This window comes from Physella acuta, unplaced genomic scaffold (assembly GCF_028476545.2).
Source record: "Physella acuta isolate Inbredline_101_S28 unplaced genomic scaffold, ASM2847654v3 ptg000544l, whole genome shotgun sequence".
Lineage (NCBI taxonomy): Eukaryota > Metazoa > Mollusca > Gastropoda > Physidae > Physella > Physella acuta.
The window spans coordinates 684,733-703,754 of record NW_026732063.1 but is presented as its reverse complement, the minus strand read 5'-3'; the positions used below and the strand labels follow the sequence as shown (position 1 = coordinate 703,754).

The following is a 19,022-nucleotide window of genomic DNA, read 5'->3' as shown; positions in this document are numbered from 1 at the left end:
CTCAGCCCTGTGTACAACCTCAGCCCTGTGTACAACCTCAGCCCTGTGTACAACATCAGCCCTGTGTACAACATCAGCCCTGTGTACAACCTCAGCCCTGTGTACAACATCAGCCCTGTGTACAACATTAGCCCAGTGTACAACCTCAGCCCTGTGTACAACCTCAGCCCTGTGTACAACCTCAGCCCTGTGTACAACATCAGCCCTGTGTACAACATTAGCCCAGTGTACAACCTCAGCCCTGTGTACAACCTCAGCCCTGTGTACAACATCAGCCCTGTGTACAACATCAGCCCTGTGTACAACCTCAGCCCTGTGTACAACCTCAGCCCTGTGTACAACCTCAGCCCTGTGTACAACATCAGCCCTGTGTACAACATCAGCCCTGTGTACAACCTCAGCCCTGTGTACAACATCAGCCCTGTGTACAACATCAGCCCTGTGTACAACCTCAGCCCTGTGTACAACCTCAGCCCTGTGTACAACATCAGCCCTGTGTACAACCTCAGCACTGTGTACAACCTCAGCCCTGCGTACAACCTCAGCCCTGTGTACAACATCAGCCCTGTGTACAACAATAGCCTGGCACCATGGGACCCTGCCTGCCCAGTGACCTACACAAGAGAGGATTGGGGAGAGAGCTTTTTCCTCAGGTATGTAAGTTTTCAGTCATACAGACATTTTCAGTCATACAGACAATTTCAGTCATACAGACATGTTCAGTCATACAGACATTTTCAGTCATACATACATTTTCAGTCATAGAGACATTTTCAGTCATACAGACATTTTCAGTCATACAGGCATTTCAGTCACACAGACATTTTCAGTCATACAGACATTTTAAATCATATAGAAAACAGGATGGCTACATTATGGAATCACTAGATAAGAACGATACAAATACAATGTTTTAAACGTGAAAGATAAGATTTTAAATAGGTTAACATTTTTAAATAAACATTACATAATAGTCTAGTTCGCTCTCTGAAGCTTGTAATATTCATTTCATATTCTACACATAATTGCGAAAGACTATGAAATTTATTACGAATTAGATATACAATATGCATTCAAGTTTAGATTTTCAAGTTGCAGAAATAATTTGAAAACTTTAAACAAATTTACGTCGATGTTTGTTAAAAAAAAATTTAGATCGACAATAATTAAGTCACTGGCAGATAATTTTTTTTTCGTTTTTTATAGTATTTAAAATCGAGGGCAGAGTGGTTCAAAGATAAACCGTTTAAGTAGTTGTGAGTTATAAATAAGATTGTATGTCTGTAAGCCCAAATCATTTGAGGCGATTTGCTTTGGGACAAATCAAAGGCTAGATTACTCCAGCATGCACGAGAGATGCTCGATGCTTAACATCTTTCTAGGCTTCTTTGCTAATAAGCTGGAAATTAATTTTGTATTCCACATAGAAAACAAAAATTTGAGTTAAACTCTAATGATGTGATTACGGTGATTTTTTATTTTAATTGTACAAATTTCAGGTATATAGTTCAGGCACAATGCCTGTGTAACTATTGTGAAGGAAGAAACGCGTTTCCTTGTACTAAAATAAGAAAGAGGATGAGAATATGAAAAGCTACCTGTGTCTCCGGCAAGCCATCTTATGAGTACTTCAATGCGACCTTGAGCGTGGGGTGTGCGTGTGAGTCATACATCTCCTGCCCATACGAAGGATCGCCAGTAGCTGAATAGCATTAGCGGTTGTAACCCGAATTTGAATATCCTACGCTTTGGTTTTTAAATGTACGCAGACATGAACAGTCTTGAATAGTTTTTTAAATATTTAAAAAATTGTCTGAGTGCCATTAAAATAAATATAGTTATAAATACTGTATTGTCAGGTTTTTGTATGAATTTATAAAATATTGGTTGTCTTTAGTGTTTTTTTTTATTTAGGTTGAATCAACTAATTTTAAAAAACCAAAACCATTGTGGTTGCTTTAATTTTATCAATGAATATGCTGTATAAAAACATGGCTGAGCTATATAATATAGTGCTTTAAAAACAAAACAATGGTATAAAAAATTTATCGGCAACGTTTTGAGCATAAAGTGTAAAGTGGAGTACATAAGATCGAACACGGAGTGCCTGTCTAGCCAATGAGTGTTCATGTTTGCCCGTGTTTATGTTGGCCTTTGTTTATGTTGGCCTGTGTTGGCCTTTGTTTATGTTGGCCTGTGTTCATATTTTACACATACACGTACACGTACACCTACACCTACACCCACACCTACACCCATATCCACACCCACATCCACATCCACATCTACATCTACATCTACATTACAATGCTTATACCGAGAAAATAAATATTAATGCCTTTTACAATAAATTGATGATGTCATAATACTTCTAAAACAATTAACACATTTGCTAGTGAGATGAACCCACCATTTGAGTCAACATTGAGATCCAGTCATTTCCAATCCAGAAATCGCCAGAACTTGAACCAAATCCATGCTTGTATTCGTTCCACGTTCTGTGGAAATCTACGTCTCCAGTTACACGTCTCTGAGATATACATTTCAGATTACGTTTACAACTGGAACTATACTAGTCTCAATAATACACGCTGTACTGATCTATTGATGGAAATGTACATCATAATCATACATACATACATATATTTACCTCACAAACAGTTTCGACTAATGTTGTCACGTGATTAAGATCAAGTAACTAAAAAAACGTGAATGACGATCCATCCACCACCGTCAGTGTGACTATCACAAACCAAAAACTTTTCTTTACTTAGTTGTGTAAGCACGTTTTCCACCATAGGTTGTCCGTTTCTGTAACACTTTTTATTTTCATTGCCAGTGTCGTGTTCAATCAGGTCTAATTCAATCATAGCTGTATCAGAGATGATTTAAATAATCAAAACTAGACAACTTGTACTTAGTTCAAACACATTTACAAGCTTTCTCACTAGTGTCACATGCTACCCTAATCTACCCAGATTTAATTATTACTTAGAATTGGAGAAGGGAAATTGAATTAATGGTGGTTTGCTGACCAGGTCAATAGTATTGACGTGCTGATGTAGATAGATAAACTCTACTGTATCTACACTAAGGACCTTAAGGTGCATAAATTTGAAACAATTACCGTTTACGAAAAGTCAATTAAAGTTGTTTTTGTATTGTTAAAGATGAATTATTGGTTTTAGTATAAACAGAGTAATATTTAATCTCAACTAAACACACCAACACATACCAATGTTCTATCTAAACTAAACTTACCAACACATAGATGAATGGTCACAGCTAACACGGCTGTAATAGATCTAATAAACGCTTTCAGAGTCCCCATGGCAATAACGGCCGTATAAGCAGACAGCTAATTGCATTTACTAACAATAAATTCCTGGTTGAGTTCCGTTGAGGTCGTCCTTCGTGCCGCATCTGGCTACCAACATGATAATGGTTGTGTTTTTAGTGTACCATTTGTCATTTAGCGTTTATATTTATAACCACATTTTTAGGGTTTTACAGCAATTCAATCAGGATTTCCGACAGTTCATCGTTAATAATAAATTGGTTATTGATTACATAATGAAATCCGCCTAATACACGCTAATATTAAGTTAAATAAACCGGGAGTGATCTCCCATAAACTTTCTCCAATATTCTTATATAAAATAACAGGGGATGGGAACTCGGGTTATAGACATGATTTTTAATCCAAATATTTTTAAAATAGAATAAACTCTCGTAGAAAAAAGACCTGCACACAAAGTGAATGCCAAATAAAATGTGCATAATAGTGCGCAATATTATTAATACTTTATAAATTAAAATTCATTTTTTAGAGAAATTGGAAATAGCGTAAATTACTACTTCCGGTCAACGGAAATTACTCAAAATTTAGAAAAAGGTAGAAAATTATATCTTTTACTTACATGTGAAAATACATTTATCTATCTCAAATAGTACTCAAGTTATAGGCTTTTGAAAAATTCAAAGTAGAAAAAGTACCGCTTCCGGTTATCGTAAATCGCTCAAAAGTCGATACGGATCTACGACTTTGATAAAATACTTATATTTGAAATTTCATCAACCTAGCTGTAACGATACTTAAGTTATCGTGTTTGCAGGCACACACACATACACACATACACACACGCAGACCTACGGACCAAATTGCAAAATTATGTTTTTCCGACTCAGGGAGGTGTAAAACGTCCACATTTTTAAAAATCTAGATTTTTTTTGCACTTACAGGGTCTGCAGTGGAGTAGCGAGGTCGGGTGTCACCCGGTGCGGCACTTAATGATGTCACCACCCTCCCCCCCCCCCCCCCCCTAGGCTTAGTGGCGACCCTTCCCGGGGACAAACTTTCAAATTTTCGATTTGCACCCCCCCCCCCCTCAAACTTTCGATTTGCACCCACCCCTCAAACTTTCGATTTGCACACCACCCCCCCTCAAACTTTCGTATTACACCCCCCCCCCCCCTCAAATTTTCGATTTGCACCCCCCCCCCTCAAGTTGTTCTCTATATATTTTGCTATTGTTTGCCTTGGTGTCACCCCCCACTAAATGGTGTCACCCGGTGCGATCAGCACCCCCGCCCCCCCTAATGCTACGCCTCTGATGGTCTAGCTAACTGGCAGGGTCTGGCTAACTGGCAGGGTCTGGCTAACTGGCAGGGTCTGGCTAACTGGCAGGGTCTGGCTAACTGGCAGGGTCTGGCTAACTGGCAGGGTCTGGCTAACTGGCAGGGTCTGGCTAACTGGCAGGGTGTAGCTAACTGACAGGGTCTGGCTAATTAGCAGCTCCCTTTCGGCAACTACATCAACAAAACGAATGTTTACACCATTCCTGTTACAGACTAAAGATTGATCATGAAGTATGGAAAAACGAATTATCTCTTCATCTGATGCCCAGTTACGCGTATCTTTTTCTCCCAAGTTAAATGAAGAACGTACTACTGACAGAAACCCAAGTTTTGGATACGTTGTACAGTATAAATTTTACATAATCTGTTAACAAATATGCGTTTTGTCTGTGTAGCTTAATATATATATATTGGAGGGGAGGGGTGGGGGTACATGTGAAAAATGTAGTTGTCTGCTTTAGAAATTGTAAAATCCAGTTACATGTTTAATATACGAGATTTCTTATTGCTGTAGTGTAACATTGGAACCTAGCTGTATAACATACAAACGTTGTGATGTATCATTAGAACCACTTTGTGTAACATAATGCCAAATGTTATGGAAAGATCCAGCAATGTTAAATTAACCCAGAAAGATAAAACCTGTTCAAGTAAATAAAACATGAGCATCAACTAACTCAACATCTAAACATCAGCTTCAACTAACTCAACATTTAAAACACCATCCTTAACAAACTAAACCTTTAAACCAACCAGCATCAGCTAATCAAACTTTTAAAAACATGTTCAATGCCACAAATAATTGAATTAACACCATCAAATAGTCTAGCAACTATGTATTAAAATTCTTTCTTATCGTAAAATCGTAATATACAAAATGTAGAAACAATTATATTTGACACACGATTTAATTAATGTTGTTACAAATGTAATACTAGTTGGATAATTTCGACAAGTTTCCATGTAATCTTGCAACAATGTCAAGTTTTGTCAGGATTAATGTAAAATATGTTGATTATATGTATGTAGCAAATAACAAAATCACGTGGTTGTATAATTTACATAATCCCGAAGAACAATAGATCTACCACATATCATGTAAGATATAAGCACACCAATCAAATATTAAAGACACTCCTAAACATATTATTGAAATTATTAATTTTTAAAAAGACGCAGTGCCTTTATATTCAACATGTCCCATGGTTTCAAGCATTTATTATACACCTTACGACAATAAATATATTTTCTAATATTTGAGTGTTTTCTAAATATATCAGATGTCATTTTCGTATCATCCAAAGCGGAAATATATTGTCATTTTGTCACTGAATTAATAATCAAATGTTTATTAATTAATTATCATGTTTGTACCATCTAGGGAAGACATTAAGTTTATAATCTAACAATGGTAAAACCACTCCCACCTTGTAACTTAGCCCCCACATCCGCCTCAGCCACTTTAAAGAAAAGTTCTTCCCCTTTCTTCATGGGAACAACCGTCGACCCACAAGCTGATGTTAAGGCAGATTTGACAAAAATTTCATTGCATAAAACATCACCCAAAAACACGGCCACTTTGATAAAATGATTCTTATTCTTCAGTAAGGTGACATTGACGAGGTATAAACCGTCCTCTGGAGCTACAAGTTTTCCTGTTGTTTTGTTGAAACATCTGCCGTAAGATTCCCACACTACATAGAATCTAGCCATAATATTCCCAACAGTCACAGGTGTGTCGTTGTCCAGATGAATTTGACAGACGTAAGGCTGACATTTGCTGGTCTCTGTTTTAAAGTATATTACATTAGTGGCGACATACGTATGCAAATTGAGATAGTTTTGTGTTTTTGTGTCGAGGGAGGATTAATTTTATTTTTGTTTAGCGTATGATATATCCAATTACGTAGAGGTATATGACATCTATATGTTTTAATGACACTTATTTTATATAGCATCTGCATGTTTTACTGGCACTTATTTATATGACATCTGTATATTTTGCTGACACTTAATTTATATAACTTATGTATGTTCTACTGACAGTTAGGTTGTTAAGTAACATGATGGTGGGATGTTAATTCTGGATAGTTTTAGTATAGATATGTTGCCTACTGTCTCTTCAGACAGAATGCTGTATAAAAATTATGTTTTAAAACTACATATGGGAGAACAAATATGCTTTTAAACAACATATGGAATAGCAAATGCATTTGTAACAGCATAGAAATATTAAAGTAAAAACAACACCCAACGATTTTCAGTGACAACGTTTAAAGGGCATACAAGTTCGACTCTCACAAAAGTACCAGTCGAAGCAGACAGACAGGACGTCAGGGCTTTCACTAACACCTCACCCATCCCTCACAACTTTCACTAACACCTCACTCATCCCTCACAGCTTTCACTAACACCTCACCCATCCCTCACAGCTTTCACTAACACCTCACCCATCCCTCACAGCTTTCACTAACACCTCACCCATCCCTCACAGCTTTCACTAACACCTCACCCATCCCTCACAGCTTTCACTAACACCTCACCCATCCCTCACAGCTTTCACTAACACCTCCCCCATCCCTCACAGCTTTCACTAACACCTCACCCATCCCTCACAGCTTTCACTAACACCTCACCCATCCCTCACAGCTTTCACTAACACCTCCCCCATCCCTCACGGCTTTCACTAGACTTCCCCCCAACCATCCCTCACAGCTTTCACTAACACCTCACCCATCCCTCACAGCTTTCACTAACACCTCACCCATCCCTCACAGCTTTCACTAACACCTCCCCCATCCCTCACAGCTTTCACTAACACCTCACCCATCCCTCACAGCTTTCACTAACACCTCACCCATCCCTCACGGCTTTCACTAGACTTTCCCCCATCCCTCACAGCTTTCACTAACACCTTCACCATCCCTTACGGCTTTCACTAACACCTCCACCCATCCCTTACGGCTTTCACTAGCACCTCCCTCCATCCATTATAGAAAAAACAGATACCATAAGAAAGCACCTGCGTTTTTACATCTGCATACATGGACTATTATTGAATGTAGCGGTTTGTAATTGTGTGGGGCTTGGGTTTGGGTGGAGGATTTTTTGTGTAGGTGGGGAATTGTTTTTTTGCTATAATCGTGTGGGGAAATTGTTTATTAGTGGGGATTTATTTCTGAACGTTAAGTTGTGTGTATGTGTTGGGATTGTGTGTTTGTTTTGTGATTGTGCATTTTTCAGGGGATTGTGTGTTTGTTTTGGGATAGTGTGGTTTCGTTGTGATTGTGCCTTTTTTGGGATGTTGCTTTGGTTTCGAGCTGATAACATTCAATATTGATTTAAACTTTTACTCACGATTTAACGCCAATTGATCTAAGACCCCATGTTTACAATACTGTATAATGTACTTAATGGCTGTAAATCTGATAAACAAATCGAATATTTTCTGAACTTGCCAATGTTGTTTTTAAACTGCAAGTTCTTATTTACGACACATCTAAACATTTAGTTTATATTAAAAATAAAACTTCTAAACTTACCAGTTATTTTAAAATCGGTTAACATCCTTAAAATATCATGTACTCGGTGTTTAAGTTTCAAAACATCACATACTTGGCTACTGAACTCTGATAATTCATGTAGTTGATTTTCGAGCTTTGTAACACCACTCGCTTGTGTTTTGAGCTTTTGATTTGAAAGAAAAAACATTGTTTTTTTTTAAACTTTTAAATGCATTTTCCCTAAAGATTTAGATAAAATGTCCAACATTGTATAAACTATAATAAATACAATGCTAATCTTTTTGATATATTTTGTAATAAATGGTGTTATATAGCCATTTTAAGAAAATTAGTTTTATTTTCTGTCTTTTTAGTGTATATTGTATGCCTGTTATAGAAATGTTATATATATGAGCTGGAATTTAAATTTACTTAGGTCTGAAAATTGTTTTTATTACTCTAGCATCAGCACATGTAATTAATCCACTACTTTTAGTCCAGCCGTTTTTGAAACTTGGAAATTGATATATGAAAAATTTGCATCATAATGTTTATTAATGAATGGGATAATTTGGCCGAGGACATGCATTAAATTATTAAATCTTCCTCTGATACTACGGCCCAGACCACTGGTCAGTTATACTCTGGTAATGTCCAAAAAATATAATGTCCCATAAACGTACGTCTACACGTCTACAAGCACAGTTGGTAAACATCGTTTTGGTGTTAAATATTTTAGAATTTCTACCATTTAATAACACTACTCTGTTATTTACATAATGCTCTTTAATTAAAAAAAACTGTTACCTTAGAAAATATGTCATTAAGCTTGCAAGTTGTATTGACAATATTTTGTTGCACGTCGTCTTGGAAAAGGGAAATAATTGAGCAATGAATTCTAATTGCATGTGCTATGCTGTCTGTTTTATTTGAGTTATCGTTCATCTCTGTATTTAATGCATGTAAGTTGTTTTCATATTCATTTATATCTACAGATAGTTTCTCTAGCACTTTGTTGGACTTTGATTCTTGTTGTTTTAAACTTTCAAGTTCTTTGTTCAGCTCCTTTACTTTACTATCTTGTTCATTTATTTGCTCTCTAAGGCTTTCAATACATTTTTCCTCTTGTCTACAAAACTGCTCAGTTTTTAAAGCCGTATCATTTTGTTCTGACACAAAGGTGTCTCTCCATTGTTTTATTTCTGATATATCGTCTTCAGTCTTTTGTTTTGTGTCTTGTAGAGAAGAGATCGCTGTCTCTATCAGTTCTAGTCGAGTCAATATTTCTGGAATATATTTAAATTAATTCATTGTAATAACAATATTTTAAAAACTGAAATTAAACGACAATTCACACGTTTCGATTATCAATTATATTTGATATAAGTAAAATTGATTATACCAGCTGTGTGTTTGACTTGTTTACTGATTTGATTTTTCAACTCGCTATTGTCTGACGTATTTGTTGATATAGTTAGTGACGTAGACAGAGATGATGTACTTGATTCAGGCTCTACATTAACCTTGTCGTCATCGTCTAGCAGAAACAAAAACATCATTGAACGTTGTATTAAAGGGAAACTTTATTGACATTGAATTGTTGTTAGTGTAGAGTACCACTGGTGATCCCAAGTCTGTATTTTAATACATGAATAAAAATAATACGCGAAAGTTATGGGAAATAGGAGAACAATTTAATCCCTCAATAAACGTTTCTTCTTACTTTTCAGGGTATTTCGAAACTTTTCCAATCAATAAATATTATATTGATTATAGTCGTTTACACTATGGCTAAACATATAGGATTACATGAGACAAAATTAATTTAAAATATTACATTGGTGAGAAGTGGGACGGTCAGGAATATATCACATGGTGAGAAGTGGGACGGTCAGGAAAATATCACATAGCCATAAAAGAGAAGACGTTATGGCCACAAACAAACATCGTTACAAATGAACACAATTTTTATTGAATGTTAGACGGCAAACGTCTTGGGTGATAAGTGGGACGTATTATTTCTCACCGTAGCTAGTTTTTTTACAACTTAGACAAAACGTTTGTTATAATCAGCACAAACCACACAAAAAAAATAAGAATACGTCATGAAATGAAAACAGATCTAACCCTAACATACCCAGTCAGGATCTAAAAAATATTTACAGGGTCCATATGATTGTGCAGTACATGGGGCCATTGAAATTTTGGTCCAAAAATAACTGTCCCACTTCACATTTGTCCCACATCTCACCATTCCCCCTATCCACTATACAGATATTAATAAATCGGTTACTTAAAATTTGTGCCGCTGCGTCCAACATTGTGGTTGTGGCTGATTTAAGTTGCTGGCGTAGCTCAGTGTAGGTGATAGACGGGTTTACGTTTTGATCTGCTATCCATGTCTGACTTTTTTCTACGGCCTGATAAATTTAAAAAAATTCTTATTGTAATTCACACAAGGGTCTGTGAGCTTATTGTTGACTATTTTTTCCGTATTTAAAGTGCCGTTTAAAATACTAAACACATGACATATCAATGACGTCTTACATTTTTCATGACTTCAATAACAGGTTCCAGAACTTGCAACTTTTCTTCTAAGTACTTCGTGTGCTCTGTAACAACGACGGCTTGAAGTTCTGTACTCATCTGTCTGATTTAGTTTGCTAAAGTATGTAACACGTTCATATTTTCACATTGCATTACACTATTTCATATCTATCTAGTTCTAGATCTAGGCCTATATCATCACTAAACGTTAACATAACGATGTTATTGAATAAAATATGGTTTTAAATCAAAATGAGTTGTAAATCAAGAATACATTTTCTAAGTATACTTACATATTAATTTTTCTAAATGAGCGGTACTTATCGTAGAATAATAAGATGGAGATAAAACTTTTACCAAGTTACACAATGCTTGCAACTACGGAAGTAAACAATCCGCCATTTTTAAAAATCGGATTTTGGGAAATGAAACTTACTTTTTTCTGAAACAAACATACTTTTTCCTCTTGTTACTTAAAATTTAATTAAGTAAATTATATAGTTTTTTTTGTAGTTTATATATTCTGTTACAAAATAAAGATTTGTTGTTATTTTTATATTTCTATCTTCAATACAAATATGCAGACGTTGAGTATAACAGTATCACATATAAAGACGTCCGTTTTAGACTCCTTGACTGAGGCCCTAACGTACAATGTACGCTAGCAGGTAAATATGAGAATAAACTGGATTTGATGCTGACACACTGGTTTTTGTGTTGATGGATTGTGTACAGCACATGTGTTGTGATGTGTTTAGATGCTGATGGTTTAATTATATAGATGTATGTGATGGTTTAATTAATTATAAGGTATGCGTTGTTTTAGTATGTTTTGTTTTTTAATTATGTTTAGATTTTAATATAGATCCTTTTTTTAATGTATCTCTAGGCTAAAAATAAATGTGTTTAGTTTTTACTTTTTCGTATATACGAAGTATAGAGAAAGTATTGTAATAGTGCAAAAAAATCTCTTGAAATTTTAACAATTTTCACCGTATTACACCTCAGTCCTTCATCACATCTGAAGTATAGAGGACTTATTTTAATCGGGCAAAAAATATCAATCCAGGTTTATCAAAATTCAGAGGTTTTATGTGTAATCCAGTCTGAAAAACTGGGCTTTGCAATTCCGTCCGCATGTCTGTGTGTCTGTCTGTGTGTCTGTGTGTGTGTGTAAACACGATAACTTGAGTACCGTTACAGCTAGGTTGACGAAATTTCATATATAAGTATTTATCAAAATCGTAGATCCGTATTAACTTTTGAGCGATTTCCGATAACCGGAAGTTGTACTTTTTCTACTTTGAATTTTTCAAAAGCCTATAACTTGAGTACTATTTCAGACAGATAAATGAAATTTCACATGTGAGTAAAAGATCTATTTTTCTACCTTCTATTAAATTTTGAGTAATTTCCGTTGACCGGAAGTAGTAATTTACGCTACTTCCGATTTCTCAAAAAACTAATGTAAAATTTTAAAGCACTAATAATATTGTGCACTGTTATGCACTTTTTTATTTGGCGTTGACTTGGTGTGCAATTCTTTTGTCTACGAGATTTTATTCTACTTTTAAAACTTTAAGTATTTAAAATGGATTAAAAATCATGTCTATAGCCCGAGTTCCCATCCCCTGTTGTTTTATATAAGAATATTCGAGGAAGTTTAGGGGAGATCACTACCGGTTTATTTTTTAATTGTGTATAAGATTTATTTTTGGAGCAGGTGTTGTGGTTCTGTTTTACGATGATATGGTTGGGAAATTTGTCTCGGATTTTGCTTTAAGCAGTTATGTCATTCCATTGATGATTATTTCTTTGTTTTATTTATAAAGAAAGATAATTCGATAGTGAAGTAAGATGTGGAATTGTGAGATGGTGAGAAAGTGAAATAGTGAGGTAGTGAGGAAGTGAACTAGTCAGCTAGTAAGATATTGAAATAGAACGCAACAATAAAAAAGGAGACATCACAAGCAGTATTAATTATACAACATAACACATTGAAGCATGTTTAATTTTAAAACCAAATCAGCACAAAAATTAGAGATTAGGGTGACCACCCTAAACGCTATTCAGTAACTGGCGGCCCCTCTTCTGTGCGAGGTATGTATGGATCACAAGCACACCCCACGGTCAAGGTCTCATTGAAGAACTCATAGGACGGCTCGCCGGAGACACATGTAGCTCGCATTACTCTCATCATCTTTCTGGCTTTAACAAAACCGTGCGCGTTTCTCTCTATACAGTAGGTACACAGGCATTTGGCCTGAACTCTATATCTACAATGGACATGAAATATATAAGTAATTGTAAGGTTCAGGTTCAGGTTTAGGTTTAGGTTTAGGTTTAGGTTTAGGTTTAGGTTTAGGTTTAGGTTCAGGTTCAGGTTCAGGTTCATGTTCATGTTCATGTTCAGGTTCAGGTTCAGGTTCAGGTTCAGGTTCAGGCTTAGGTTTAGGTTTAGGTTTAGGTTTAGGTTTAGGTTTAGGTTTAGGTTTAGGTTTAGGTTTAGGTTTAGGTTTAGGTTTAGGTTTAGGTTTAGGTTTAGGTTTAGGTTTAGGTTTAGGTTTAGGTTTAGGTTTAGGTTTAGGTTTAGGTTTATTTTTAGGTTTAGTTTTCCCTCCCCTATCTTCCTTTTCGTAGGACATGGTCCCATGTTGCCAGACTGTTTTTGAACGGAGAGGTTAGTTTGGCGACACATCTCTCGTAGGTAGAATCTACCACATACTCCATTAGAGCTGCCCTGTCAATGAATGGGTCGATTCCACTGGCCCACTCTGGGTTAGCAGCAAGAAAGGCTGATCTATCGAAATGCAAGCTGCAGTTGCTGGCGATGATTGGTGTCACTAACTGCAGAGCTACTGCACATCTGATGCGCCTTGTGATGAACATCGATATCGATTTGTCAAATACGTAAATTGCGCTTCAATGCGTGCAATTATTTTTTACCTGAGTCAATACAAACGGTCGCTGTGACCAATATCTAACTGTAACAGTTGAGTTTATTTGTGTTGTGTGCGATTTAAAACTGCGATATATAATATTGATTGAGTTATATGCCCATGTGCTGGTTGAGATGGACATGATGTAATTTTTGATACCAAATGTTGACAAGTTTAGTTCGCAATACCTCTACAAATCAGCACTGACATGGGTGATACATTAGTTGAACCAAATTAAATTGCAGTTGGTTGATTTATTAGTGGAGCCAAATTTGATTAAAGTTTTTTGATAAATTACTTGATCCAAGAGTTGACTACAGGTTTAGACTTGTATGCGTTTTTTTACGTCTGTCCTTGTTTGTATATGGAAAAACTGCTGTTGTAAACTAAGAGTTATGGTAAATTTATCCTATAGATGTATTAGTTTGAGGATTAATCCTTAGTATTCACAATTATTTGTATTGAAAACACACCAAAAAACCCATCAACTAAGAAGCGGTGAGATATATCTTAGTCTAAGACCCAATTTCGAGTTCATGCACAATAAAATATTGAGTTCATTCACATGCAATCTTGAGTTCATTCAATGCAATCTTGAGTTCATTTAATGCATCTTTGAGTTCAAGTTAATAAAACATCAGCCTCAACTAACTTAAGATTTTAACCATCAGCCTCAATTGACTCAAAATTTAAAACATAAGCCTCAACTAACTCAAAATTTAAAACATCATCCTAAACAAACGCAACCGTTATAGCATCATCCTGAACAAACTTTGTTTTTTTTTTAAACCAACCAGCCTCAACTAATTCCAGATTTAAAACATTTTCCATGCCATAACTAATTGAATTAACACCACCAATTGTTTAGCAACAATGTATTAAAATTCTTTTTTATTGTAAAATCGTAATATTAAAATTTAAAAAAAAGTATTATAGTTGACACAAGTTTTAACTTAGTTACAAAATGTAATACTAGATGGATAATTTCGACACGTTTCGCTGTAATATTGCAACAATGTCGTTGTATCGTAGACCCTATGTAGCAAATAACCAAATCATGTTTTAGTATAATATAAATTATCCCGAGGTAGGACAACAGTAGATCTACAGTATGTATATCAGATTTAAGCACACCAATAAATTACCTAATAACTAATTATTAAATATTAAAATACATTCCGAAATATGTTATGGAAATTAAATCAAAAAGTATGCATTATGTGCCATGGTTTCTAACATTTATCATGCATCTTTCGACAGTAAATATATTGTCTAACATATGCGTGTTTTCTAAATATACCAGCTGTCATTTCCGTATCATCCAAAGCGAAAATATGTCATCCGTTTGTCATCGAACTAATAATTAAATGTTTATTAATTAATTATCATGTTCGTACCATCTAAAAGAAGACATTAAGTTTATAATCTAACAATGGTAAAACCACTCCCACCCTGTAACTTAGCCCCCACATCCGCTTGAGCCACTCTAAAGAAAAGTTCTTCCCCTTTCTTCATGGGAACAACCGTCGACCCACACGCTGATGTTAAGGCAGATTTGACAAAAATTTCATTGCATAAAACATCGCCCAAAAACACGGCAACTTTGATAAAATGATCCTCATCTTCCAGTAAGGTGACAGTGACGAGGTATAAACCGTCATCTGGTGCTACAAGTTTTCCTGTGGTCTGATCAAAATGTCTGCCGTTTGGTTCCCACACATAATAGAATGTTGCAAGAATGGACCCAGTTGTCACAGGTGTGTTGTTGTCCAGGTGGAGTTGACAGATGTAAGGTTGGCAGGCACGACATTCTGTTGTTAAGTAGGTTAGATGGGTTTTTACATCTTGCATGCATGGACTATTATTTAGTGTAATGGTTTGTAATTGAGTGTAGGTGGAGATTGTTGGGTGGAGGATTGTAAATTTTGGGGGAATTGTGCTTTGGTATAATTGTGAGGGGGGAAATGTTTATTAGTGTGAATTTATTTATAAATGGGGATTATGTGTGTTTGTGTGTGAGGCAGGATTGTATGAGTAGCTAGCGATTGTAAGACAGTATGAGAATTGTGTGTGGGAGTGAGGTTTCTTTATGTGTTTTATCATTGCATGAGGGGTGAGGAGTTTCAATGTCATGAGATTTGTTGTGTATTGAAAGTGTAAGGGATAGAAATTGTTTTGTATGTGTGTTTTGAGTGATCTCATTGATTTCAATTTTATCGGATGAATACGTATTATTTTCGTTAATGTGGGATTATGTAAATAGGTTAGGATTATATGTCTGGCTCTTACATTGTGTGTTTGTGGTGGGGCAATGTGTGTTTGTATTTTCATTGTGCGTTTTGTTGGGATTTTGTTTTGGTTTCGAGCTGATAAACTGAATATTGATTTATACTTTTACTGACGATTCAACGACAGTTGATCTAAGACCGCATGTTTACAATAAACTGTACAATGTACTTAATGTCTCTAAATCTGATAAAACTATTCGAATATTTTCTTAACTTGCCAATGTTGATTTTAATCTGCAAGTTCTTATTCACGACACATCTAAACATTTTGTTTACATTAAAATAAAACTTCTAAACTTACCAGTTATTTTAAAGTCTGTTAACAGCCTTAAAATATCATGTACTCGGTGTTTAAGTTTCAAAACATCACATACTTGGCTACTGAACGCTGACATATCATGTAGTTGATTCTCGAGCTTTGTAACACCACTCGCTTGTCTTTTGAGCTTTGGTTTTAAAGAAAAAGACATTTTTAAAAAAGTTTTAGGAAAATTTGTTTTATTTTCTTATTCTTGTTATTGAAATATTATATATACGTGCTGGAATTTAAATTTACTTTTATTGTTTTTATTTCTCTGGCATCAACACATGTATTTAATCTTCTACTTTTAGTGCATCAGTTTTTTAAACTTAGAAATTGATGGATGAATAATTTGAATCATAATGTTTATTAATGTATGGGATAATTTGGCCGAGGACAAAAATTAAATTATTAAATCTTCCTCTGATACTACGGCCCAGACCACTGGTCAGTTATACTCTGGTAATGTCCACTCTGAGTGTCATTTAATACCATCAGATCTGTCAATCGTACAAAAATATAGTGTCCCATAAACGTACGTCTACACGTCTACAAGCACAGTTGGTAAATATCGTTTTGTTGTTAAATATTTTAGATTTTATACAATTTAATAACACTACTCTTTTATTTACATCATACTCTTTTATAAAAAAAATGTTACCTTAGAAAATAAATCATTAAGCTTGCAAGTTGTTTTCACAATATTTTGCTGAACATCGTCTTGGAAAAGAGAAATAATTGAGCAATGAATTCTAATTGCATGTGCTATGCTGTCTGTTTTATTTGTGTTATCGTTCATCGCTGCATTTAATTCATGTAATGTGTTTTCATATTCTTTTATATCTACAGATAGTTTCTCTAGTACTGTGTTGGACTTTGATTCTTTTACTTTTAAACTTTCAAGTTCTTTATTCAGCTCCTTTACTTTACTATCTTGTTCATTTATTTGCTCTCTAAGGCTTTCAATACATTTTTCCTCTTGTCTACAAAACTGCTCAGTTTTTAAAGCCGTATCAACTCGTTCTGACACAAAGTTGTCTCTCCATTGTTTTATTTCTGATATATCGTCTTCAGTCTTTTGTTTTGTGTCTTGTAGCGAAGAGAGAGCTGTCTCTATTAGTTCTAGTCGAGTCAATATTTCTGGAATATATTTACAATTAATTCTTTTTAATAAAAAACATTTTAAAAACTGAAATTTATTAAACGACAACTCACACTTTTTTATTATATTTGATATAAGTAAAATTGATTATACCAGCTGTGTGTTTGACTTGTTTACTGATTTGATTTTTCAACTCGCCATTGTCGGACGTATCTGTTGATATAGTTAGTGATGTAGACAGCGATGGTGTACTTGATTCAGGCTCTACATAAACCATGTCGTCATCGTCTAGCAGAAACAAAAACATCATTGAACTTTGTATTAACGGGAAACTGCATTGACATTGAATGCCATTGTTGTTTGTGTACAATACCGCTAGTTATCTCAAGCCTGTATTTTAATCCATAAATATAACTAATAGGGAAAAGTTATTTTATCCCTAAAAAAGTATCTATTTTTCTTTTTCCAGAGTAATTCGAAACTTTTCCAATGAGTTAATAATATATTGATCACAGGCGTTTATACTCGGAATAAACATATAAGATTATGTGACACAAAATTTAAAAATTATCTTATTGAATGTCAGACACCAAACGCCTAGGGTGATTAATGCGCTATCGTGTCTCGATTCTCACCAAGCTAGTGTTTGTACAATTCAGAAAAAACAAATTCGTTGAAATCGCCACAAAACATGCAACAAATAATGAAACTACGTAATAAAATGAAAACCGAAATTACCCTAACTATACCATAGTCAGGATCAAAGAAATATGTACACGGTCCAAAGAATTCTGCAGTATTTAATAATATTTTTGGGCACCTCTCAGTACTGCTAAAACTAAACTTTTTATTTATGTTGAATGTGAGTGCATTAAATTTCGGTCTAAACATACTAAAATAATGCTGTCCCACATCTCATTTGTACAACATCTCATTTGTCCCACATCTCATTTGTCCCACATCTCATTTGTCCAACACATTATGTGTCCCACATCTCACCACTCCCCCCCCTACCCATTATACAGATATTACTGAATTGGTTACTTAAAATTTGTGCCGCTGCGTCCAACATTGTGGTTGTCGCTGATTTAAGTTGCTGGCGTAGCTCGATGTAGGTGATAGACGGGTTGTCATTTTTATCTTCAATCCAAATCTTGCTTTTCTCTACGGCCTGATAAATTTAAAAAATTCTTATTGTAATTCACACAAGGGTATGTGCAGCGTATTGTAGACTATTTTTTCCCGTATTTAAAGTGCCGTTTAAAATACTAAACACATGACATATCAATGACGTCTTACATTTTTCATGGCTTCAATAACAGGTTCCAGAACTTGCAACTTTTCTTCTAAGTACTTTGTGTGCTCTGTAACAACGACGGCTTGAAGTTCTGTACTCATCTGTCTGATTTAGTTTGCTACAGTATGTAGCACATTTATATTTTCACATTGCATTATACTAGTTCATACATCTAGATCTGTATCAATTAACGTTAAATTAACATAACCATGTTATTGAATAAAATGTTTTAAATCAAAATGTGTTTTACTAAATCATATAGTCTAAATCTACTTACATTTTAATTTTTCTGAATGAGCGGTACTTATCGTAGAATAATAAGATGGAGATAAAACTATTAACAAGTTACACATTGTTTGCAACTACGGAAGTAAACAATCCGCCATTTTTAAAAATCGGATTTTTGG

The 19,022-nt window shown here is 35.0% G+C and overlaps 2 protein-coding genes across 3 annotated transcripts; both read right to left on the bottom strand.

Annotated features, from left to right (window-relative positions):
* Nucleotides 1-5,478: 5,478 nt before the first annotated feature.
* Nucleotides 5,479-11,083, bottom strand: LOC131946058 (putative leucine-rich repeat-containing protein DDB_G0290503). 2 transcript variants are annotated; one of them, XM_059306691.1, is made up of 7 exons: nt 10,982-11,083; nt 10,689-10,791; nt 10,435-10,561; nt 9,544-9,678; nt 8,949-9,427; nt 8,181-8,325; nt 5,479-6,425 (listed from the first exon to the last, which is right to left on the bottom strand). In XM_059306691.1, the coding sequence occupies exons 2-7, from the start codon at nt 10,785-10,787 to the stop codon at nt 6,034-6,036; spliced, it is 1,377 nt and encodes a 458-aa protein (XP_059162674.1). In that variant the 5' UTR covers nt 10,788-10,791; nt 10,982-11,083; the 3' UTR covers nt 5,479-6,033. The 2 variants fall into 2 exon arrangements, with proteins under 2 accessions (XP_059162674.1, XP_059162673.1); XM_059306690.1 differs by having other exon boundaries at nt 10,689-10,804; nt 10,982-11,074.
* Nucleotides 11,084-14,575: 3,492 nt separating this feature from the next.
* Nucleotides 14,576-18,716, bottom strand: LOC131946084 (uncharacterized). Its single transcript, XM_059306726.1, has 6 exons — nt 18,618-18,716; nt 18,363-18,489; nt 17,472-17,606; nt 16,883-17,356; nt 16,217-16,366; nt 14,576-15,438 (listed from the first exon to the last, which is right to left on the bottom strand). The coding sequence occupies exons 1-6, from the start codon at nt 18,714-18,716 to the stop codon at nt 15,047-15,049; spliced, it is 1,377 nt and encodes a 458-aa protein (XP_059162709.1). The 3' UTR covers nt 14,576-15,046.
* Nucleotides 18,717-19,022: the final 306 nt, after the last annotated feature.